The following is a 25,238-nucleotide window of genomic DNA, read 5'->3' as shown; positions in this document are numbered from 1 at the left end:
TCCTATGAAAGGCAGATCTGTTGATTATTCTTGTTTTATCCAACCTTTGGTACGTCTATTGTTTCCATTTTGCTTAGGGAAATGTGTGTTATTGTGATTCTACTAGGAAATGACTTTGTGAATGTATGACTTTATTTTGTGAAGCCTACACTTAAGTTTCACAAAAACAAGCCCTAAGATTCACTGAACAAGGTCTGAGATTCACAAGATAAGGTGTGAGATTCACAAAATTAAGACCAAAATAGATGTTTTTAAACTACGACCAAGTTTCACATAACAAGCCCTAAGATTCACTGAACAAGGCCTGAGATTCACAAGATAAGGCCTGCGATTCACAAAATTATGAGCAAAGTAGATGATTTTATTTTAAACCACGACCAAATTTTCACAGAACAAGCCCTAAGATTCACAGAACAAGGCCTAAGATTCACAAGATAAGGTCTGAGATTCATAAAATTAAGAGCAAAATAGATGATTTTAAACCACGACCAAATTTTCACAGACCAAGCCCTAAGATTCACTGTACAAGGTATGAGATTCACAAGATAAGGTGTGAGATTCATAAAATTAAGAGCAAAATAGAAGATTTTAAACCACGACCAAGTTTCACAGAACAAGCCCTAAGATTCACTGAACAAGGTCTGAGTAGATGATTTTCCTTTGTTTATACCTGTGCTAAGAAAGACTGATTTCTCTTTTGTACATACAGAAAGAAAAGCTCATCCGGCTTCTTAAACCAAAGGTGCAAAGACGAGAGAAGTATTCTGTGGACGCCCGAAGTGTTTATCCCAAAATCAAACTTACCTTCTGATGAAATAGATAATGGCATCTATTTATTGAACATATTGGAGAATTACAAAGGAAACAAAAGTGATTGTCCAATAACCATATTTACTGTAAGATTACTTTTTCAACTCTATTTATACATTGATAAATATAAATTTTTATAAGTTTGCAACACATTATTATTCCCCTTTTTGCATTTATAGGAAGTTCAGGTGAAGCGTTTTGCACTGAGGGTGTGCTATCAGATTATTACATGTGGTAAGAACGTATTAAGAGATAGAGTGAAAAAAGATGCACTAGAATGGAGTCGTGTACCATTTGTAAGAACCTTCTTCTTTTAATATTATTATATTTTTCTTGCAAAACCTTTAGTACTTTAGTTGATTAAATGATGTTTATATGCTCGTATTGTGGCAGTGGCTCTCGACCACTTCCTTACAGTGACCAGCAATTGTTGGATTATGTATGCAGATCAAAATCGGCACAAACTAAATTGTAATGATTTTGCTTTGATTTGATTTTACAATATAAAAGTTATATGATTTTTATTTAATTTTACAATATAAAAGTTATATTGTGAGAGATATTGACTAATTGCATTTCCTCATTATTTAAGTGATGCTATGGTGTCCACTCCATGGATGGAAGTCACAAGAGAGGCTTTACAGACCCTTGGACCACGTGGCTTTGTTATGGATCAGGTAAGAATCATTTTCCTTTCCTTTTTCTTTTCATGTTTTATTTTACTTTTTTTGTGAATCCTAGAACTTGTTTTGTTAATCCTAGACCTTATTTTGTGAATGATGGACCTTGTTTTGTGAATATTGGAGCTTATTTTTGTGAATCCTGGAACTTGTTTTGTGAATCTTGGATCTTATTTTGTGAATCCTGGACCTTATTTTGTTAATGCTGGACCTTATTTTGTGAATCCTTTGCCTATGTTTTGTTAAATTTGTTTTGTAGGTGATTGATATGTTTGGAGTGAAGTCCACACTCGGTAGATCAGATCTCCTCTACTTGCCAACCACAGTATATGTGAGCTTCAAATCCTTTAGATGTTGATATTCAAGTATTTGCTCCTCCTTGGTTTATTAAAATGGTCCTACTTTTGTCACATGCAGACCGTTCATGAAGAACGCAACCCAGCTATTTGGGGTCAATACATGAAGCCTGATTACATTCCATTTGATGGGAGCAATATCCAAAAGGTGAAAGATCCTCTTCTACTAGTTATGTTCTTTTTTATTTATTTTCGTTCATGTGTATTGTTAATTGGTTTGTCTATTGCAGGTTTTTATCCCTATGTTTAACGATAAGTGTCGTCATTGGTGGGCTTGCGTTTGCGATTTAAAGCAAAAAAAAATTTCATCCTCGACTCGAGCACCGATATACATGCGGATCGTGATAACCACACAGCCCACGAGATTGTATGATTTTTTCCCAAAAAATTTTGGAGTATTTATCTTTAGTTTTTTTCCCAAAAAATATATCCCTGTCATATTTTTATGTTCTATTGGCTTTTTCATGTTCCAGTTGTACCAAGTTTCATCTGTTCTTTGTGGTGGTTCATCTCCATTTGAACCTTTGCGGTTGATGTACATGAACCCAATTGAAAACCTTAAAGTCCCTCAACAAAAAACATGGTATGTAACCATGTATCTTCGTTTTTTATGCTATATTATGAGATATATTGTACAAGTTTTAATGGTCCCTCTCTGACCAAAATCATGTACCCAATCCCATATTTTTGAAATGAATGGTTGAATAGTTGATGTTCACTTGAGATGTTTCTTTTACTCATAAATGTTTATTTATTTGTAGTTTTGATTGTGGAGTGTTTGTGCTGAAATGGTTGGATGCGTTGGACAATCAAAGTTTATGGACCAACCGTGAATATTTTGAGGTATAGATTTACGGGTTTTGCCTCCTACCTTGCCATTGCTACATATTAAATATATACTATACTGTATGAAAATCTCTTTTGCAGAAATTGTCTGACTATCGAAAGAAGATAATATTGGAACTTCTTAAATAGGATAAAAATACAAAAACGGTACACTTGCTTGACTTAAAATTAATGCAAAGTCCATTTCGTCATAACTTTGGTGAACATTTGTTAATTGTTACTTGTTTTTCATGGTATAGGTGTTTCATTGATGACATGGACAGTCTTTTGCAAGCAAATGATTATTCTTCGATGGATATGTGTTCAGTGGCGGCCATCCCTTGCTTCAGCAGGCCTGCTATATCTAAAATTAATTCGGCCATATGACCTTGTTTGTTTGTAATGGTACCATGAATTGTTTAGTCTGTAATCTTGTATTTAGTAGTCGAGAATGTATTTAGTAGTCGAGAATGTAATGCTACAAGAAATTGTGAAACTTGGATTGACCATAAGATGAGACGGGTGTACTTCGTATGACGGTCTTTTATTGAGAGACAAAGATGTTTAATGCATGCCGCCTTCTCATTTGATTCGCATCCTTTTCTGTATTATGTACAATTACATGTTTCATGTCATCAACTAAAGGCTTTATTTCATTGGGGAACGATCTTTGGATTCAGCTAAATTGGGGAACGATGACATCGACTAAATTTTGAACAAAATCACAAAAATACTTAATCTTTGGATTCAGGTCTAGGTTTCATAATTTTATGTTCAGTTTCACAAGATAAGTTCCAGGATTCACAACATTGAGTGAAACAAACATCTTAAGTGAAGATCCACGTGGTTTCAATTTCGCAATTTCACAATTTCGCAATTTTCAAATTTCACCATTTTCAACTTCCATATTCACTCTCTTCAACTTCCATATTCACCATATTCACTAACTGCTCTCTCTTCAACTTCCATATTCACTAACTGCTCGTCTTCGCTATTATCCGCCATTATCATTGAGCTTTCGCCCCGCCATTAGCTTTTCTTCGCTATTATCCGCAAATTAGGTATTTTTCTATCTACTTTCTCAAATTTCGATTCATCCTCCTTTTGTTTCGTATTTTTCACCATAATTTTCAATCAACTTCTTTAATTCGTCAAATTATTGTTTAGGGTTTTTGCCAGTTTTTGTTATTGAGGGTTTAGGGTTTTTGACAGTTTTTGTTAGTGAGGGTTTAGGTTTTTTTTAGTATATTTCGATTCTTTTGCGTATGGTTTTGTGATTAATTTATCGTTCTTTGGATGCATGTTCTTTGCCAGTTTTTAAATGTTTTTGTTACTGAGGGTTTATGACGCTCGTTTTTGCCAGTTTTTGTTAGCTACATCTCATTTGCATTTCGTGAATCTAGGATCTAGTTTTGTGAATCTAGGACCTAATTGTGTGAATCTCAGACCCTGTTTTGTGAAATTAGAAGATAATATTGTTATACTTGTTAATAAGTGCATGAAATCACCTTATCTGTTTTCATTATCTTATCCTTATTTATTGCCAGTTTTTAAATGTATTGTTGGTTAAGTTTTTCAGTAGCTACATCTCATTTGCATTTCGTGAATCTAGGACCTAGTTGTGTGAATCTGGGACCTAATTGTGTGAATCTCATACCCTGTTTTGTGAAACTGGAAGATAATATTGTTATACTTGTTAACAAGTGCATGAAATCACCTTCTCTGTTGTCAAACTTACTTAAAATGTTTACATTTCGAATTTTAGTTCTGATGTTATTTTGCCTTACTTGGTGCATAATAGGAAGCCATCAAAAATGAAGCGATTGTTCAACCAGTGCTGATTCTCTGAAGCTACCGAACCAGTCTCGAGCCACCTAAAAAAAAGACAAGAATTTACAAAAGAGACGCGTCTGTGTTGAGGACTCGGATGTCTCCTTCGGGCTTTACCACTTTCTCAACTATAAGGAGAATCCACTATCGAGATAAGCGATTGAAGCTATACAAGAAATGGGATTTGGTTCTCTATTGCATCTTAAAACAGATGTTGTTCCGGTCGGTTGGCGTCTTGGCTAGTTTCTAATTATGACCACTGTACAGGATCGTTGTGTGATGGGAAACTCCTTGTTTTAGAGGAAGATATCCATCTGTGCATGGGATTGCCAATGGGTCCAAACATTGTCGAAGAAGCAAAAATTGGAGATAAGTGCCCTTCTTATGTGTCTCTTTTGGAGGATTTCAAAAGTCAATACAAAGGTAGTTCCATTGAGCTCAAACACATTATGGAAAAGCTCTTTACACAAAAAGATGGTGGAGATGATTTCAAACGCACTTTCATCATTTATATCTTCAATGCTCTTTTAGGCGGTGTTGTAGGCAATAGGGCAAGTTTGAGACTTCTTAAAAGTTTGGTAAACACTGAGTTAATCTCCAAATTCAACTGGTGCAATTTTATCAAACATAAATTGGCTGACCAAGTTGAGTCTTGGCAAACGGAGGAGTGGAAGACCCAAAAGCTGAAAGAAAATTGGTTTGGTGGACCTATTATGGTCTTGGTTTTTATTTATCTAGACCGATGTGTCTACAAAGCACGCCTTGTTACCCGGCAGTTTCCAACGCTCTCAACTTGGACTAAAGAAGCTATATCCAAGAGACTTAAGCAGGAAGTGAATGACAAAAATTCGGACAATAGAACTTTCGGCAAGGGTTCAATTGAGCCTCCACTGGTCATCACTCAGCATAAGGCACATGCACTTTTGCCTACTATTGAGTTTAGGGAGTCTTCAAAGCCACCGAGCGCACCTTTGCCTACTATTGAGTTTAGGCAGTCTTCAAAGCAAACAAGTGAACAACAACATTCTGATGATGAAGAACCTTCTGATCCTCCTACTGAGTTTATTAATAAACTTGCTCTTTCCGCAAATGTTGATCATGTTCTACCTAATAATTCAGGCAGTACTACTGAGTTTGTTAATAAACTTGCAGTTTCCGCAAAGGTCATGGTTTAAGCTTTCATGGAGTACAAATCTCTTGCTAGCCAAGCTCTGAGCAAACTACCTTCCTCAGCAACAATTTCTAAACTAGTTGTAGCTGTAGATGGTATTGCAAATGGTTTTAGGGCATCTCAAGAAGACAATAATGAGGAGGGTAATGTACAGGAGAGTGTGGAGGGTAATAGTGGGGATAATCTAGCTGAATTGTTGGAGGCATTGGACGTGATGGGTGAAGCTTTGCAATTAATACAGTCACGTCGTTCATCACCAAAACCAGAATGCCAAATCATACGATTTCGTGAACCTTCAACATCTTGTATTCAAGCTGATGAACAACCTGATCATCTTTTATCTCCCTGTCATACTACTGCTACTGATGATTTCCCTCCCGTCAGTGATGATGCCTCCCTCGTCAATGATGAACAACCTGACCATTCTGAGCCCACAGTGGTAGCGGATGATCATCATAATCAAGAACGGTGCGTTGAGTACAATAGGAGGAGAACAAGTGAAAGAGATATGCAAACAAGTTCCAGTGCTATTGATGATTTCCTTCGTCAATGAGCCCACTCACCCCATTTATTCTTGTTCTAGCTACTCCTGCAACTTCTACTCCTCCTCCTGTGGTAGGGAAAAATGATGAACAACCTGATCATCTTTTATCTCCCTCTCATAATACTGCTACTGATGATTTCCCTCTCGTCAGTGATGATGCCTCTCCTGTCAATGATGAACAACATGACCATTCTGAGCCCACAGCGGTAGCGGATGATCATCATAATCAAGAACGGTTCGTTGAGTACAAAAGGAGGAGAACAACTGAAAGAGATATGCAAACAAGTTCCAGTGCTATTGATGATTTCCCTTCCATCAATGAGCCCACTCACCCCACTGTTACTGTTCTAGCTACTCCTGCAACTTCTACTCCTCCTCCTGTGGTAGGGAACAATGATCCTCCTTCTACACCAATTGTTTCCGGCCTCGATAAACCATCTTCCAGTAAGGAGTTGAGGGCGTGCAATCAAGAGAACCTATCCAGAGAAATAGTACAAAATGATGCACTAGAATGGCCTCTATACACTGACAATGAATTGATGCATTTTGTTCGAAAGAAAGCAAAGAAAAATATACAGTAATGTCATATTTTTGCTTTCATTTTCTGATTTTTTTTTATTGTAATAAATATACCTACTAATTGAATTTTATCAATAATGAAGTGACGTTATGGTGTCCACTCCGTGGATGGATGTCACAAGAGAAGCTTTGCGTAGTCTTGGACCGAAAGGTCTTATTATGGATGAGGTAAGTAACCCCTGAGTATTATTTTCCTTTTCCTGCCCATGTTTTCATTTTGTTCACGTCACTTGATGTGTATGTTTCCTAACAAATTTAATTTTGTAGGTCATTGATATATTTGGAATTAAGTGCACATTCAGTAGAAGAAATTCTACTTCCCAACAACAATATTTGTCAGTCTCAAATCCTTTATATGTTGATATTCAAGTATTTTGCGTTCTTTAAGTTGCTTTGTTTCTAAAATTGCCTTCTTGTGACTTGTAGAGTCTTGATCGAGAAAAGAACCCTGAAATTTGGGGTACACACATAAAGGACAGTTACACTCCACCTGCTGGTAGCCATATCGACAAGGTCAGATATTTGTGAATCCTGGACCTTATATGTGAATCCTGGACCTTATTTCGTGAATCCTGGAACTTGTTTTGTGAATCCTGGACCTTATTTTGTGAGTCCTGGACCTTATTTTGTGAACTCCTTGACCTTAGTTTTGTGACCTTGTTTTGTGAATCCTTGACCTTGTTTTGTGAATCCTTGACCTTATTTTGTCAATCCTGGACCTTATTTTGTGAACTTATTTGTGAATCCTGGAACATAATTCGTGAATCCTGGATCTTGTTTTGTGAATCCTGGACCTTATTTTGTTAACTACTTGAACTTAGTTTGTGACCTTGTTTTGTGAATCCTTGACCTTGTTTTGTGAATCCTGGACCTTATTTTGTGAATCCTGGACCTTATTTTGTGAATCTTATTTGTGAATCCTGGAACATAATTCGTGAATCCTTGACCTTGTTTTGTGAATCCTCGACCTTGTTTTGTGAATCCTGGACCTTATTTTGTGAACTTATTTGTGAATCCTGGAACATAATTCGTGAATCCTGGACCTTGTTTTGTGAATCATGGACCTTGTTTTGTGAATCCTGGAGTTTATTTTGTGAACTCCTTGAACTTAGTTTGTGACCTTGTTTTGTGAATCCTCGACCTTGTTTTGTGAATCCTTGACCTTATTTTGTGAATCTTGGACATTTACTATCTCAGGTTTTTATCCCTTTCCATAGTAACACATAGCCGCAGCATTGGTGGGCTTGTGTCTGTGATATAAAGCATGGAAAAAATTTCATCCTTGACTCATGCGTGGCTGTTAATGTGGATCCTGACAACAAGCATGCCAAAAAGATTGTATGATTTTTTTTTTCCCAAATTATTGTTATTGCCTTTTCTTTTAAAAGTATATTCCAAAATATATTTTGATTTTGTTATTGCCTTTTCTTTTTCAGGTACATCATGTTTCAGCTATTTTGCCAGAGTCATATAAATCTTTGGAGTTCATGCACACGAACGAATATGTCAATCTCAAAGTCCCTCAACAAACAACAAGGTATGTAAGCATGTATATTTTTCCTTTTGTTAACAGATCAATAGTTATTATTTTGAGCCATTTACTGTTTTTTTTTTGTCTAGTTATGATTGTGGAATTTTTCTGCTGAAGTGGTTGAGTGCCTTGGATGATGATAGTTTATGGACCAAAAGTGAATATTTTCAGGTAAGTTCATTAGTATACGAAAATAAGGCTTATCTTGTGAACCCCAGACATTGTGCAGTGAATCTCGAGCTTTTTGGTGAAACATGGTCATTATCAAGCAAGGTCCGAGATTCACCGAACAAGCTCGAGATTCCCGAACAAGGTTTGAGAATCACAAAACAAGGTTTGATATTCTCCAAATAAAGATAGGTTTGTTGTCTATATACTTCATTAATATATGTTTCTCTTGGCAGAATTTGACACAATATCGAAAATCGATCGTATTGGAACTACTTAGATGGGATAAAAATATTACAAAGGTACACTTCATTGTCTTAAAAATGATGTGAAGTTCATTTCTTCATAACTTTGGCAAATTTTTCGTAAATAAGTCGATTGTACTTGTTTTTGGTTGTATAGGTGTTTAATTAAGGAAGACAATTGTCCGTGAAGTCATAATATGCAAAAGTGGGTCGAGGCTCCTGTAAAGATTGTTGCCTACATCAACTCTTGTAAAGATATTTTGATAGTTAATTTGACATTGACATTGACATTGAGTTGAGCAAAAATGGTTCGAGGCAAGATATTTCAACTCTTGTAAAGATATTTGATAGTTGTAAAGATTGTTGCCTTCATCAACTCTTGTAAAGATATTTTGATAGTTGTAAAGTAGATGATTTTAAACCACGACCAAGTTTGACATTGACATTGTCAATGAGTTGAGCAAAAGGTATGAGATTCACAAGATAAGGTCTGAGATTCACAAAATTAAGAGCAAAATAGATTATTTTAAACCACGACCAAGTTTCACAGAACAAGCCCTAAGATTCACTGAACAAGGTCTGAGATTCACAATATAAGGTCTGAGATTCACAAAATAAGGTCTGAGATTCACAAATTTAACAGCAAAATAGATGATTTTAAACCACGACCAAGTTTCACAGAACAAGCCCTAAGATTCACTTGAACAAGGTCTCGAGATTCACAATATAAGGTCTGAGACCAAGTGTCACAGAACAAGCCCTAAGATTCAATGAACAAGGTCTGAGATTCACAATATAAGGTCTGAGACCAAGTGTCACAGAACAAGCCCTAAGATTCACTGAACAAGGTCTGAGATTCACAATATAAGGTCTGAGATTCACAAAATAAGGTCCAGGATTCACAAATTTAAGAGCAAAATAGATGATTTTAAACCACGACCAAGTTTCACAGAACAAGCCCTAAGATTCACTGAACAAGGTCTGAAATGATAAAAACGCTTGATGCTAGATTCAGAACCAAGTTTCACAATTTTACGTTCCAGTTTCATAAAATAAGGATTCACAACGTTGACAAAAATAAAACAAGCTTAAAACTTGTCTTCTTCAATCATCTTCCTCTTCTTCCTCATTACATCATTCTTCATTCTCAACCTCTTCCTCTTCTTCCGATGTGTCTCCCTATGTGAAGAATCAAACCTTTATTAGATACTTTTTTTTTAGAAAAAAAAGAATTAGTAGACAATAGTAGTTGCGTTTTCAAGCAACACTAAAATGGAAAGACAAGAGTAGAATTATACATACTTGATTCTCAGAAGGATGCTCTGCAAACTCATTTGGACAATTTCTTTTATCATGGTGTGACATGCGTTTACACTTAGCACACAACCTTTTTGGTTTTTTTGCCTTCATAATTGCCTTATTTTTTTGCCGCTCACCATCCTTTTACCACTACCTTTGTTTCTAGAGACTTTAGGTGGTAAGATCTTGATTTCTTTTGGAGCCTTGCAGTTGAGAAGGGCCTCCAATTCTTGTTCTTTGGTCAAAGGCTTTGGGTTTGGCTCCAACTTCTCTCGAAATTCTTTTATTAGCTTGGCAAACTCTCTCATATCTGACTCTTCTTCTTTTCTTTTAAGCATACCAACAATTGCGTAAATCTCGGACCACACCGAGACATATCAAACTTACTATTACCAAAAGTAAGATCATTGTTTTCCAGTAGATTTCCATTCAAATCATAAACCGGGTTTCTGAGTGCATTCTTACTCCACCTACGCAAAATGTATTTCTCAGGAATTTCCTTAAACTTTCCCGAGCAAATCCAAATGATGTGGTTGCATAAGATACCTTTCCTTTCAAACAATTTACATGCACAACGAACATCCATTGTTCTCCGATTGTACTCAACTGCATATCTCTTTCGCTTGTTCGCGTCCTCAACAATTGAAACTTCAAAGTTAGTTACTGGATCTGGTGGGGTGTATCCACAAACACTACACGCATTTACCGAAAATTTAACCTCCTTTTGGAAATCAAAGAACACTTCATGTGTATAGACCTTCACTGCATGGGCCTCCCAGTTTGACCCGAATAGGGTTTAAGGCATTGAGTTGTGGCTCTGTGCTTCGAGAAGCTTTAGATTGTGCCTTTGTTGGTCCATGGCACTCTCAAATCTCATCCAAAATTCTACAAGAGTCCCATATTTATTTTCAAATCTCTTGAAGAAGCTATTCGAACTCTCTGATCTTTGTGTGGTTTTTAAAATGTTGCCCATTGGCACATTCCTGAAATAAGCGGGTATCCACTGATCTCGTTCCGCGAACTTATCACTCAACCATTTATTCTCTTCTAACGAAAACTCGCTAATAACTTTAGCCCAATTCTCTTCAAATTCCTCAGGCTCCAAGTCCTCGCTCCAGACAACATTGTTCAGACGACTTAAGAAATCAGTCTCTTTGCAAATTGTGCTCCCAACCTTGTCTGTTACTTTCTTCATAATGTGCCACATGCAAAAGCGATGTCTTGCTTTTTTGAACACGGCTGCAAGTCACAAAATCCACATTATCTATTGTCAGAGATCTTTTGTCACAAATCAAGCTCTAACATTCACAAAACAAGGTCTCGGATTCACAAGATAAGAGAAATAACAATATAGGCAATTTCAACAACTTATGACCAAGTTTAAGAATATTAGCTTTGTGTGTCATATAACAAGCCCAAAGATTCAGTGAACAAAGTCTGAGATTCACAAGATAAGGTCTGAGATTCACAAAATTAAGAGCAAAATATATTATTTTAAACCACGACCAAGTTTCACATAACAAGCACTGAGATTCATGAACAAGGTCCGAGATTCACAACATAACGTCCGAGATTCACAAAATTAAGAGGAAAATAGATGATTTTAAACCACGACCAAGTTTCACAAAACAAGCCCTAAGATTCACTGAACAAGGTCTGACATTTCACAAGATAAGGTATGAGATTCACAAAATTAAGAGACTGATAGATGATTTTAAACCACGACCAAGTTTCACATAACAAGCCCAAAGATTCACTGAACAAGGTCTGAGATTCAAAAGATAAGGTTTGAGATTCACAAAATTAAGAGTAAAATAGATGATTTTAAACCACAACCAAGTTTCACATAACAAGCCCAAAGATTCACTGAACAAGGTCTGAGATTCACAAGATAAGGTCTGAGATTCTCAAGATAAGGTCTGAGATTCACAAAACAAGGTCTTAGATTCACAAGATAAGGTCTGAGATTCACAAAACAAGGTCTCAGATTCACAAGATAAGAGAAATAACAAAATAGGCAATTTCAACAACTTATGACCAAGTTTAAGAATATTAGCTTTGTGTTTTACAAATCAAGATCTAACTTTCACAAAACACGCTCTATGATTCACAAATTAAACTTCAAGATTCACCAAATAAATAACCAGATTCACAAAAGTAAGATATTCCAAACACACTGAATCGCATTTATTATTTAGGCATTTTGGTCACCGATGATGTAATTGGGTTCTTTGCCACCCATTGCTTTCGTGGCTATTTGAAATGCCCAAATAAACGAGTCATCATCTTCATGATCTAAAAGCACGCATCCAAATGTTATTGATTTTTTGTGATTGTCAATGCCAGTGAAAGGTGCAAATTTCATGTTATATTTGTTCGTTCCATAGGTTGGATCGAATGAAATAGCATCACCAAACAATGCGTAACATCTGATGGAATCCGCATTTGTCCAAAAAATTCTTGTCAAGGCATCGTCAAGATCTGTTTCATATGAAAATACCAACCCTTTTGTTTCTCGGAGGGTTTCTAAACGAGAGATGAACATATGTCCATCCTTGCCACTAAGTAGACACTTTACTTCCCTTTGGAAATTCTTGACCTGCGTAAGGGTAGCTCCAACATTTTCGAAACCCTCTGCTTGTTCCTTGCATAATTTGTATGTTAAACTAGCCCCGACATTCAATCTCGAATTTTGTATAATCAATTGCTTATGATATTCGTTCAGTTGATTTATATTAAGAGCAAGTTTCTCAAATTCCCTATTTTTGACACGCGTCCTTTGGGTGATTGTGACCCTCACGGAATTGTTCAATTTTGTACATCTTTTCATGGTACATGAATTTTATCATTGCTTCACAACCCCACCTTTTAATTTTATTTATTCTTGTACCACTTTGCTTATTGGAACTCTAAACTTCACCGCACCGCAACTCCACCCTTTTTCATACTTGGTTTTAGCAGTTTTTTTTTTCTATTTGCACTTATTGCACCAGCTTTTGTTTTGTCACCAGTTTCAACAGTTGTTGTTTTTGCATCAGCTTTTGGAGGACGATTTTTCCTGTTATTAAAACCTTGACGATGACAAACCATGCATTTTGTTCGAATAGTCCCATCTTTAAACCTCTTAGTTGAAGACTTCCTTGCTTCAAACCCACAAGCAATAGCATAAATTTTATAGAACAACATTGCTGACTCTAAGTCCACAAATGTTTTGCCAAGCACGGGTGTAAACTTCTCTTCAATCCTAGTTATCCATTGCTCAGTGCCACCCGGTGTGTAAGTTACCAAAGTAGTAGGTGTGGAAATAGTTGGCATTGTAGGGGTTGTTAAGACAGCAGTAGAACCCTCACCATCCTGATGAGAACCAACATTAGAGCAAGGAACCTCACCACAACCGACACGAGGCGTCACACTACACTGTGAGTTGTTATTGACATTTGAATCAATACCTATGAAGATAAAAGGTTCACAAAGTCACATCTCACATTCACAAAATAACCTTCTAGTTTCACAAACTAGGGTCTCTGATTTACACAATAAGAAATAAATAAATTGCATTAGTAACGTTTAACAACAGAGATTCACAAAATAAGGCCCAAGATTCACTAAATAAAGGCTGAGATTCACCAAATAAAGTCCGAGATTCACTAAATAAAGTATCAGATTATTAGTTCAAATAATTTAAAATTTTTTGGTGAAGATTATGAATTCACTTTTAAGAAAAGGTCAGGTTGTATGTATGAGGATATTTTGTTGATTTGTTAATAACACTTCCATTCCCAAGAAAAGGAAATTGAACAATCAAAAAATTTAATATATGGGTAATGTGAACAGCATCTGTTGTGGTTGTGCCAAATACCAGGCCTATAAATATCTAATTTTCAAACATAATAGTATATACCAATAACCTCTCTTCTCTCTTCTGTAAAACATTTCAAAAATCCCTATTGCACACAATGTCTCATTTATTTGTATTTCCCTATACTTGTGTTTTGGCGAATGTTCCAGGTTATATGGATAAAAAAGGGAAGTATGTTTGTCCTGGCCTCTCTAAATTGGCAGATTGTTTAATGAGCCAAGGTTATGAGATAGAGTCTTTGGTCCCTGTTATGTGCAGGCAGACTTGTCATTTTATGGGATTAGTACTAATTCAATTTGGCACAAATGACAATGGCTGCAAACAGGCTTTTAAGTTGCAGGAGAAGTTTGAGCAATTTGGGCGTACTAGATCTGAATGGCTGGCTACCTATTCCCGAGTTCAGGGGCCCTTTCTATGGGTAGCATCAAGGCTTGATTCAAAATATTTTAACTACACTCCAGTATGTAGAAGAGTCCCATATTCATCTAAACATGCAGGAAGATCACTCGCTGATGCAGATGAATGCTGCACCTATAGCTATATCAATATTGCTCTATGTGCATTGCCTCGAACAAATAGGCGTGATTGATAAACTAAACAAATATCATATCTTGCTTAATTTTTCAGCTTTTCATTTTATTTTATTTTTGAATGTTGTTGTTTAGTTAATTCGAAAGCCATGAACCTGCGAAATTTTATGTGATGAAAAATTACAAGATTTTTAAGTTTTCTGAATATTATGTTTTAATTAATTTTTCGAAGATTCACTGAGTAAGGTCTGAGATTCACAAAATAAGGTCTAAGATTCACTAAACTAGATCTGAGATTCACAAAATAAGTAAAAGAGTAGAAAAGGTGATTCTAACCACTTATGATAAGTTTCACAAAACAAGCTCTAAGATTCACTAAACTAGGTCTGAGATTCACAAAATAAGGTCCGAGATTCACCAAACAACAAAATCCACTCAATTGATAATCACATAAAGAATAATTCAACCAACTCTACAAATCACACAATTAGGTTCTAAGATTCACAAAATCAACTCAATTCATAAACTAAACCTTGGAAAAAAACTGAGATACAATATCGATCCATATATTGCATAATAATCGAGCAGAAATTTTGACAAATGCAAATTGAATCATAGAACATGAGATTTTTACAAAATTACATAAAAAACGATATACCTGATTCAATAACACTATTATCATCAGTCATTGTGATATCTACAATCTCCATAGCAATTAGAGCTGCAAAATCGTCAAAAACAATTTAGTAAGTAATACGAAATCCACGAACAATCTCCATAGCATAGCAATTGAGAAAAAGGAAATCGCTCAAAATATTGGTCAAATTCGAACGTTTTATTTACAAAATCGTTCAATTTGATCAAATTCGAACCTGATATAATCAATTTATGAGTGAATTGACAGAATTGTATGAATATACTCAATTTTGATGAAAATTATGAAATTACCTGAAAATTATTCGATTTTTCTTCTGAAATTAATTGAATCAACGTTGTTGAATGTTGTTTTGATGAAATTCACGAACAATCGATGAACAAATTGATGAGCTCGCTTGCTGAAGAATTTCCGTTGAAGACGAGTTTGCTTGATGAAGAAAATTTTCAGAAAAAAAATTTGTTTGTTATATTTTAGAGAGATATTGTGTGATTGGGCTATTATATGATATAATATTTTAGTGAGAGAAAGTATTTTGGGCTAAATGAAAAGATTTGGAGTGACCCCTAAATTTTCAGCCCAATGAATAATAGGAAGTTAGTCCATATAATGAAGGATTAATGAAGGAATTTGGTGAGGCCGGCCGCCTCGCCATATAATTAACTACCTCACCGGATTCGGCCTCTATATATATATATATATATATATATATATATATATATATATATATATATATATATATATATATATATATATATATATATATATATATATATATATATATATATATATATATATATATATATATATATATATATATATATATTTAGGATCCGGTGAGAACGATCACTCGGTGCAAACGGTGAGAACGACCTACAATAGTAGGATTTTATAACAGATTTTATACGGTCTGCCTACTTTTTCTATTTTACGCGGTTCATATATATTTGTGATATTTTTTCATTTCCTTCTCTCTCCTTTCATTTTTTTAGTTTCGTTCTTCTCTCTACCTTTTTCCCCCAAATCACCATAAACCCTAATTTCTTCCCCAAATCATTTCATCGTCAATTTCCGGTGAATTAATTGTTGACAACGATGAACGATTATCATTCGTCTGCCGTTTTCTCGTTCTAATTTCCTTAATCGCTCTATTTCTATGAATTTCGCAAGTAATTTGGTATGATTTGATCTTCAACTTTTAGTTGTTAATGTCTATTTCTTCGATTTTTTGTTTTATTAAGCTGAGGTATCCTTTAATAAGCTGAATCTAACTTCGTTGTTGTCTTTCGAAATCATTAATGCAGGTTTACCCTAATTTCTTCCCCAAATCAGTTGTTCGTCAATTTGCGGTGAATTAATTGTTGATAACGATGATCGATTATCATTCGTCTGCCGTTTTCTCGTTCGACTCTACTTAATCGCTCTATTTCTATGAACTTCGCAAGTATTTTGGTATGATTTGATCTTCAACTTTTAGTTGTTAATGCCTATTTCTTCGATTATTTGTTTTATTAAGCTGAATTATCCTTTAATAAGCTGAATCTAACTTCGTCGTTGTCTTTCGAAATCATTAATGCAGGTTTATCTGCGTTACGGTTGAGATTCTGTTAATTAGGTATTTGTTATTACTGTCGTGATTAATTTTAGGTATATTTTTGTTTATGTTCGGCTTATTCATTGATTTTATTTGATATTTACTTCCGTTCGGTTGCATGCAGGTTTTTGTTCTGTTTCAATATAAGAGCATCGTCGTCTTGGTGTATTCTCAACTAGGTATTATATTTTCCCTACTTTTTTTGTTCGATTTTACATTTTTTTTCCTCCTTTTTGCTGTGTTAGCATTCTAAGTTTAACATGATTGTAGTTTTGAAGTTTTTCTTCCTGAAATTTGTGTTGTTTACAACCTTTTTTTTTGTTGTTTTTTCTTGTTGAGCTAATTTTATGTGTATTTTCCACGTTATGTCCTTGTGTTTACTTCAGAATTAAGTTTGTGTGTGCGTTATCTGCCGTTTTTATACGTTTTAATGGTTCCGTATCAGCTAGGTACGTCACAACGGTTATCAGTCACACTTTGTCAGTTGATAGGTACATTCATGTGGTTTGTTTGACTTACTGATATGTCCTACGTATTTGTGGCATTTTTGTATGCTTGGCATAAGTTTGTGTGTGCGTTATATGCTTTTTTTGACTTTTTGTATTATTTTATTTATTTGTTTTTGTTTTGTTGTGTGTTTCAGTTGGGGTTTTACACTTAATGAGTATTTTAGGGTGTAGGTGCACTTTAATACGCGTTAATCACGTCTATTTAGCCCATACGTACGTTATTTTGAGTTTAATAACAATGACTGCATCAGTGCCCTTTCAAGAGGGTGACCACATCTGCATTTGTTTTGCAATTTATTTATTTTTCCGCTGTAACGTATCTGTGATGCCCTTGGTATGTAGGGAGAGTATTTTTTTCATGGATTGTTTGTGTGTTGATGTGAGTTTTGTTCATTTATGGGGTTATGTGCGGTCAGTACGTCAATACGGGTTATATGTACGTTGAATGAGTTCTTTGGATACGTTTTTAGTTTATGTTGTGTGTTTCAATGTACCTATGCATATTGTTTCTGGAAACCTTTTTCATGGCTTATTTTTGTTTAGCTTGATCATTTTCAATGAGGCTACTATGTGTTTTGCACCGTGAGATATAGGTTCAGTTTATCACATATGTCCATACGCATTTGTTGTTGGTTAGGTACATTGATTACATTGACATCTACATTTTTTATGATTACAGGTGTCATTATGAAGAGAACACGTTCAGAAACGTCGGCACTAGACGGAGCGGGGACAAGCGGACATCAAGAAGTCCTGTCACAAGTATGCAACAAGTGGATGTGATCCTTCTGAAGATTTTCCGGTATTGAAAACAAGGATGAGTCCTAGCGGTCTTCTAAATTTCATCAATAGTGGCCTCTCCGACAATCAAATCTCAGACATTCAAGAGATGGGCTTTGGCGGTATCCTGTGCCTTAAAACGGATATGCTTCCCGGGCAGTTAGCACACTGGCTTGTCTCAGGATTTGATCCATTCACGTCTTCCCTCTTAAACAACCAGCTGCCTATTCGCGATGAAGATGTTCATCTTGCCATGGGGTTACCTATGGGTGAGGTAGAAATAGTGCAAGCGACTCGTTTTGATCAGACCGAGGTGTTTGTAGAGATGGTTAATGCATGGAAGTCTCAGTTTGAGGGTGTTGACAAAGTTACCAACACCCACATATTGCATAAGATGGCTGAACAGAGACATGGTGGGGACGATTTCAAGAGAAATTTTATCGTATATGTTGTGTCTGCGTTTCTTATGGGAATTAAGGGAAGTGTTCCAAGTGTGCGAATACTCAAGTGTTTGAGCGATGTCTCCTTGATTCCAAAACTGAGATGGTGCGATTTTACCCGAAGAAACTTAATTGCAAGTGTCGAACAGTGGAGAGATGAGAAGGAGAAGGAGGCCAATGGGAGCTGCAAGAAGATCTATAAAGGTCATATAATGGTTTTAATTTTCATTTACCTCGATAGGATGGTTTTTAAGGCTAGATCAGTTAAGCGGGTGTTCCCAACATTATGTACATGGACGAAGGAAGCGATATCTTTGCGAATATCTAAAGAAAAAAGGGAAGCTCATCGGTTTGGTTCTGGTTTCATTGATACATAGTTGGTAAAGCACCCAGATTGCTTTGGTCCTGGGTATGTGGAGAGCCGTGGCAGAACAGCACCTGATGTTGTGTCTGAGGATGATGATATTGTTGGCAATGATGAGGATGATGCGGCTGACAACAATGGACATGATGGGCACGATGCCAACAGATCACATGTCAGTTCTTGCATTGAAACGCTGGCAAGCACAAATAAAGCCCTTGCTACTCGCATTTTAATTTTGCAGATTCTATTAATACCGCCAAGCGTATAATGCCGAATTCTGCAGTTGTTTTGTCATTGTCCGCCATGGCGAGACTCTCTACTAGGGGTTTTCAGTTAACACCACCTATTGTAGACGAAGATGAGGTTGGGACAAAAGTGGATCGCGGACGGGGTGACCCAGTTGTTGGTGGCAATGACATGCGCACTGATGAATCTGCTGCTGCCCCGGGTTCAGGTGCAGATTCACGCACTATTAAGGATACGCCTGCTACAGGGGGTAGGTCAGCCTCCGAGGTTCATGGTGGTCGTGTTCCATCTACACCAGAAGGCAGCAATGACGACCCTTGTTGGAACGATCCTACCTTTGTGGCAGCGGCCATCGCGTTGGGTAACGCGTTGAACAAGGATCCAGTGGATGTACCTGTACCAAAGAAAAGACGAGTTACTCCTGAGTTCCCGACCTTCAACCTATTTCAATCTCAAAATAAATCGCAGCCAGCTGGTTCTCCGGACTGTCCTACTGCACCTGTTGTTTCCCCCCGTCTGCTGCTCCTAATGCACCTGTTGTTTCTCCCGACTGTCCTAATGCACCTATTGAATCAGTTCACGTAGTCCACCATGCTGCTAACATAGAGAACAAGAGAGACGTAGTTGTTCCAAATGTATACAAGTCACCCTTTATTTAAAGGAATATATCTATGTTTTCTGAATTGAGCCAACCGGAGAAAGATGTTTCTGACTTGGTTTTTGAGGAGGGATCTGATGAAAGGTATTTATAATCTTTTTTTTTACAACCTATTTCAATCTCAAGTTAAATGTTTAATCGTGATCAGTTTGTGGGGTAATTCGTTAATATATCAGAACGTATCTATATTTTTTGTCTAATGTTTCTGACTATCTTGTTATTTTCAGCGAGGTATTGTTCAGGAATCGTTTGTTCCAGCTAAGAAGATACGATTTAATGTCCTTTATCTCAGACACAAAGATTTCTACAAATGTGATAAATGCATGGGCTAATATATTGAACAAGCGAGAGGAGTTAAAAGTTGTCTCATCCCCTTTGCGTTTATACACTTTTGTTACTCATAATGTAAGTTATCCTATGATTGATCTATGTTTGTTTTAACCTTTAGTTTTAATCAATGATGTGTTTTCCTATATAGATATTCTTGCATTAATATGCTATCGTCCTACCTGACTTTATTATTGTTGTTAAATATGTTTAACTTCAGTGAATTAAATGTGAAAATATAACCGAATACGAGAAAGTCAAACTGGTGAGCTTCAACTATGTCTTTTTTATTTTTAGTAGCATTCGTCAGTTTTGTCCATTTTATGTTTCCACTAAGGCTGGTATATGTGTTTCAAAACCAGATGTTGTTCCCATTTACACTCCGTGAGCCGCATCTGATTTGTGTCAACATGGTTTCCCAAACGATTGAAGTCATTCATCCTATGCTTCCTAAATCAGTAGACTTCTCTGATTCTGTCCGCATGGTGGTGAGAATATGATTTTGCGCATACCAGTTCACTTTGTCAAACGTTGGATTTAGTTTTCTTCACTCCGTTGATGTTTCTGATGGTAATCTGACTTTTTCAGAGGGATTTTGTTCGATGTGACATGACCCCTAAATCATCCAGATTTAAGGCAGTCCAGTTTTTCTCATGTGAAGAATTCGTCCGCAAAACGCATGTGATTGACGTCGTGGACGATGGCATTTATCTGATGTGTTACATGGAGATATATACGGGGTGCCGCCAAATGCTCAAAACTCAGATCATAAATGTAAGATACGTCCTTTTTTTGTCTATGTACGTTTAGTAAATAAGTAATCACAACTTTCTCATTAACAAGTTTTTCACATATTGAATCATCCAGTCTAGATCAGGGGCTGCAATTGGCAAGATCCTTCTTAAACAGAAGATGAAGTACTGTTTTGCTATTTTGTCGTGCCCTCAGAACGAATTATCAAAACAAGTGTTGATGGCTGCGAAGCGTCTCAACGTCAAATCTGGGCAAGCACCCATATTTTTCTTTTTCTTTTTCTTCTTTTTTTTTTTTTTGTTTTCTTTTTTGTTTGCAAGTGATCGTTAATCTTACTAATTATATTTTCCTTCTTCGTTTTTTTAAAGGAAACAAGCGGCTGTACAGGAAGTGGAATATACTGATACACACCTGTTAGACTACGTGTTCCTTCTACGTGCGGGAGAATCAGCTAAAGAGTAATGTTTCATCCTTTTTAGCATGTTTACCTTGTCAACTTTATATGCGTTGTTAGAAATAGCACATACTGAGCTTTTTCGTTGGTGTATACGTTATTTTTGTAGTGACGTAGTCGTCGAGTCAAGCTTTGGGCAAGTAACAAAAGAGGGCATGTGCTCTCTGAAACCTCGGAAATGGGTTGTGGATATGGTATGGTCACTTCTTAATTTTCATACGTGTTTCTTTCTATTTTATGTAGTATAGAACAACACTCGTTTTTTCAATTTAGGTGATCGATATGTTCGGGATCTATTCAACTATGCTCAAGCCAGATTTGTTGTATATCCCATCTACCGCACGTGTGAGTGTTACCCTTTTCATCCGTGATTCACTTAATATTATCAGTTTGAATGTTTGACTTACTAATCAATATGTTTGTCTATTCTAGCATCTCAATCCTCAACGAGATAAAAATCTTGGTCGCAATTACATCAAAACATCATATATGCCTAAAGATGGGGTGTGTGTGAAAGCTGTAAGTATATTGTTCTGTCTTTTTTAAATGTGGGTATGTATCACACTGTATTTTTCGTTTATGAAGATCAAACTCATTTCATTCATACCATACGTCTTGTAATTTTGCCAACAGATTTTTATACCCATCATTGATAACGAACACTGGTTTCTTATCGTGTGTGATCTGGAGATGAAGACGAACTATATTCTGAACTCACTACGTCCTAAGGATATCCGGGCTGACACTGAACTTGCTGCGGAAGTGGTATATTTTTTTTAAATATTATAAATGTTTTCGTTCAGATAATGCTTTCCTTAATGATTCATAACTAATAGGTTCAATGTATCGTTTTTTTATAGGTTAGTAATGTCTTCCAGATCTTATGCCGGTCCAAAGGGTACAAGCATCTTGTAGGGGTGCCTCTAGCTAAGTTTTCGACTCTGATTGTTCCTCAATAGCAAAATCTGTAAGTACTCATCTTTTTTTATTTACTTATCACCTGAGTATGTCACACTAAGTCAGTTGCTAGGTACATTTAATGCAGTATGTGCGTCGCGACGATATGTCCCATGTTTTTATTTGATTTTTGTATGCTGGACATGAGGTGTTTGTGCACGGATGATATAGTAAGGCCGCCTGTGTTGGTACTTATTTTAGTTTTGTTTGGTGAAGGTTTGATTGCGGCGTTCATGTTCTCAAGTGGTTAGAAGCTGGACGCAACCGAGATCTGTGGGAAGACAAAAGCAACTTCAAGGCGTTGACTGGATATAGGAAGGACGTCGCGCTCAAATTGTTACGTTGGCAGGAGAACAAGCGTAAGTTATTCAAAATAAATCTCATTTTTCATTTGTCTTTATCGTTAGTTTTAACTGATCACATCTATTTAAGTACAAGGTTTACATCGTTTTTTTCTCATGTCTGATATGTAGGTTTACTAAAAGTCATGGGAGCGGCTTTGCGTTTGGCAGGATTGTGGCAGGATTGTGGCTGACATGTAGGCTTAGTAAAAGTCATGTACATCTTATGGACTTTGTGATGGTGTAATTGGGGTTTTGTTGCATTGTATTAACTTCGTTTACGGTTATCTGTGTATCTGGTTATCTAAGTACAAGGCGTCTTTTGAAACGCCTTTGGTTCATGTTGTTTTCATCCGTGGCATCCCGTTGGATATGGAATCATGATAGTTTTGACAGTTTGTAATGGAAGGGCATCGCCCCTACTTTTTGTGGATAATATGTAGGATATGCATCCCATTCCGTCTGTTTGTGTTTAGACAAATGGTGGTGTCTATGTGGCAATGGGCTAGGAATTGGACAACCTCTTTCTTTTTGCTATGTGGCAATGGTCTGATAAATTAATCGTCATACAATATTACACTACTAAGTACGCTCATCATGTATAAAATGTGCAACAATCGTGTTAATATACACGCTCGTTTACTTTTGCACATAGACACAACATCAATCGTGATAACATATTAATAATATATACTTGCACAACCCACCAACAACCGAATATTTTTTTTTTAGTGTCATACAATATCAATCGTGTCTAATGAAATCATCAGGTAATAGATAATTAGATGTCATACAATATTAGGATTTTGTCTATGGAACTTAAATTCGTGAATCATTGTTTATTAATATTTTACGCTGCATTTTTACACAAATAATACTAATAGGTACGATTTTCATGTAAAACATGTGCAACAGTCGTGTTAATATTCATGCTTTTTGTCTCTTGTACATAGTTAGGAAATCATCAGTTATTGGACAATAGCTGAAAGTTTACTTTTTACCAATTCACATATCAAAAAACGAGCAGATTCATTAGCTCTTAATATCAAAAACTCAAGCCTTCCATAAACTTTCACTTGTATATGTTAATACAAGTGTTTCCATGCACAATCCTGATAGATACACTTTCAGCCTTGCCAGATGCACATATAATCCATGTAGATACGCTAGTATCTTGTGATATACGAATAATAAAAAATAAAAGACATACAAAGGAAAAAAAAAAGATCAAAATAAAAAATGTTCAATAATCCCATATAACAGATCAAAAATGAAGTCTCAAATCCTCCCGCCATTATTCATTATATTTGTGTATGTGATCCGCAACTCTTTTCGTTGTTCATACCTGAAACGAAAAAAGGCTATAAAACATTAAAGGTTACAAATTTGATTAGATACAACAATACTATCCCTTAATTAAGTACCAACTAAACAAATTCAATCTGCACCAGTATTCTCTAATAATGAATGCACCAAAATTAATAGTGTACCTGTATCATGGAATCATACTCTCCCAGGACAATTCCGACTATCATGGAATCCTAATTCTCCGCAAGCATTGCATTTCCTGGCCGCTTTCTTCTGTTCTTTTGTAGCTTTTTCCTTTTGGGACATCATTCTTTTTCCAGACCCTTTTGTTTTTGACTGAATAGGACGTAAGACAACCACTTCCTTTGGTATTTTTGTTCCTAAGAGCATCTCAAGTTCTCTGTTCTTCTTTCTCAGCCTATCACCCGTGTTACTACTACTACTACATTCTAACGTACTGGTTTGTGCGCTTATCTTGTCTTTAAAACCTTTCAAAATACCCAGCAATTCATCAACATACTCAGGTTTTTGTTCAGCGAGCGTCACACACGAGAACACCTCGGACCATAAGGTACCAATTTTGTGCCGTCTAACATCTAATGAGTTACAATCTTCAATTAAAGTATGTGGCACATTATTACAAATCGGTTGACATGTTGCCAATTTGCTCCACCTACTTAATGAATCGATCCGGAACATTGTCAAGGCCTTGTTCTTTCAACACGTAAAGCGCATGACGGCACAAAATTCCATGTCTCTCGAACTTTTTAAAGTGCGTTCACTTTCATTTCGTCAGAGATAAAGTTAACATAGTAAACCTTGTCTTTTTCACGATCAATAATGGGGATGCTGTCACTGGTAGTAACCCCTAATATTTTAACACCACAGGTGAAACAAGCAGCCACCCACTCGTTTTTAAATTCAGAAAACATCACTGGGGTGTAGAACTCAGGAGCGTGTTTTTCCAAAGGGTGAGGCGTTTCTAGATCAGGGAAGGAGTTTTTTGACTCAGCTATTAATTTGGACTGTTTCCATCGTTGAGCGTCCATAGCACTTTCAAACCTCATAAGAAACTCAACCAAAGTTAAGTTTGGGTTCATGAAATTATCGAAAAAGCTATTCCCGGACTCAGACATGGACGTGGTTCTCATTAGTCCACCCATAAATAAATCCCTGAAATATGCTGGGATCCAAGAAGCCCTTTTGTCAAACATCGTATCTAACCATTCATTGTCGGTCAGCCCGTACGAGGATATAATCGAGCACCACCGTTCCTCAAACTCGGACGGTTCGATATCTTACGCCCCAAACACAGGAGCACAACTCTTTCATGAAGTTAGTTTCTCGATATAGCGTAGTTCCGATCTTGTCTGGCAGCTTTTTCATGATATGCCACATGCAATATCTGTGCTGAGTTTTGTCCCC

The 25,238-nt window shown here is 36.3% G+C and overlaps 2 protein-coding genes across 2 annotated transcripts; both read right to left on the bottom strand.

Moving 5' to 3' along the window:
• Positions 1–24,008: 24,008 nt before the first annotated feature.
• LOC141607907 (uncharacterized) lies at positions 24,009–24,512 on the bottom strand. Its single transcript, XM_074427255.1, has one exon. The coding sequence runs from the start codon at positions 24,510–24,512 to the stop codon at positions 24,009–24,011; it is 504 nt and encodes a 167-aa protein (XP_074283356.1).
• Positions 24,513–24,580: 68 nt separating this feature from the next.
• On the bottom strand, positions 24,581–25,027 carry LOC141607906 (protein FAR1-RELATED SEQUENCE 5-like). Its single transcript, XM_074427254.1, has one exon. It carries the CDS (start codon positions 25,025–25,027, stop codon positions 24,581–24,583), a length of 447 nt encoding a protein of 148 aa, XP_074283355.1.
• Between the last annotated feature and the right edge of the window lie 211 nt (positions 25,028–25,238).

This window comes from Silene latifolia, chromosome 10 (assembly GCF_048544455.1).
Source record: "Silene latifolia isolate original U9 population chromosome 10, ASM4854445v1, whole genome shotgun sequence".
Taxonomy (NCBI): domain Eukaryota; kingdom Viridiplantae; phylum Streptophyta; class Magnoliopsida; order Caryophyllales; family Caryophyllaceae; genus Silene; species Silene latifolia.
Note: the sequence above shows the minus strand (reverse complement) of the source record. Positions and strands in the feature narration are given on the sequence as shown.

Coding starts and splice junctions, on each gene's coding strand:
- LOC141607906 (XM_074427254.1), bottom strand. CDS start 25,027: ATGTTTGACAAAAGGGCTTCTTGGATCCCAGCATATTTCAGGGATTTA.
- LOC141607907 (XM_074427255.1), bottom strand. CDS start 24,512: ATGTTCCGGATCGATTCATTAAGTAGGTGGAGCAAATTGGCAACATGT.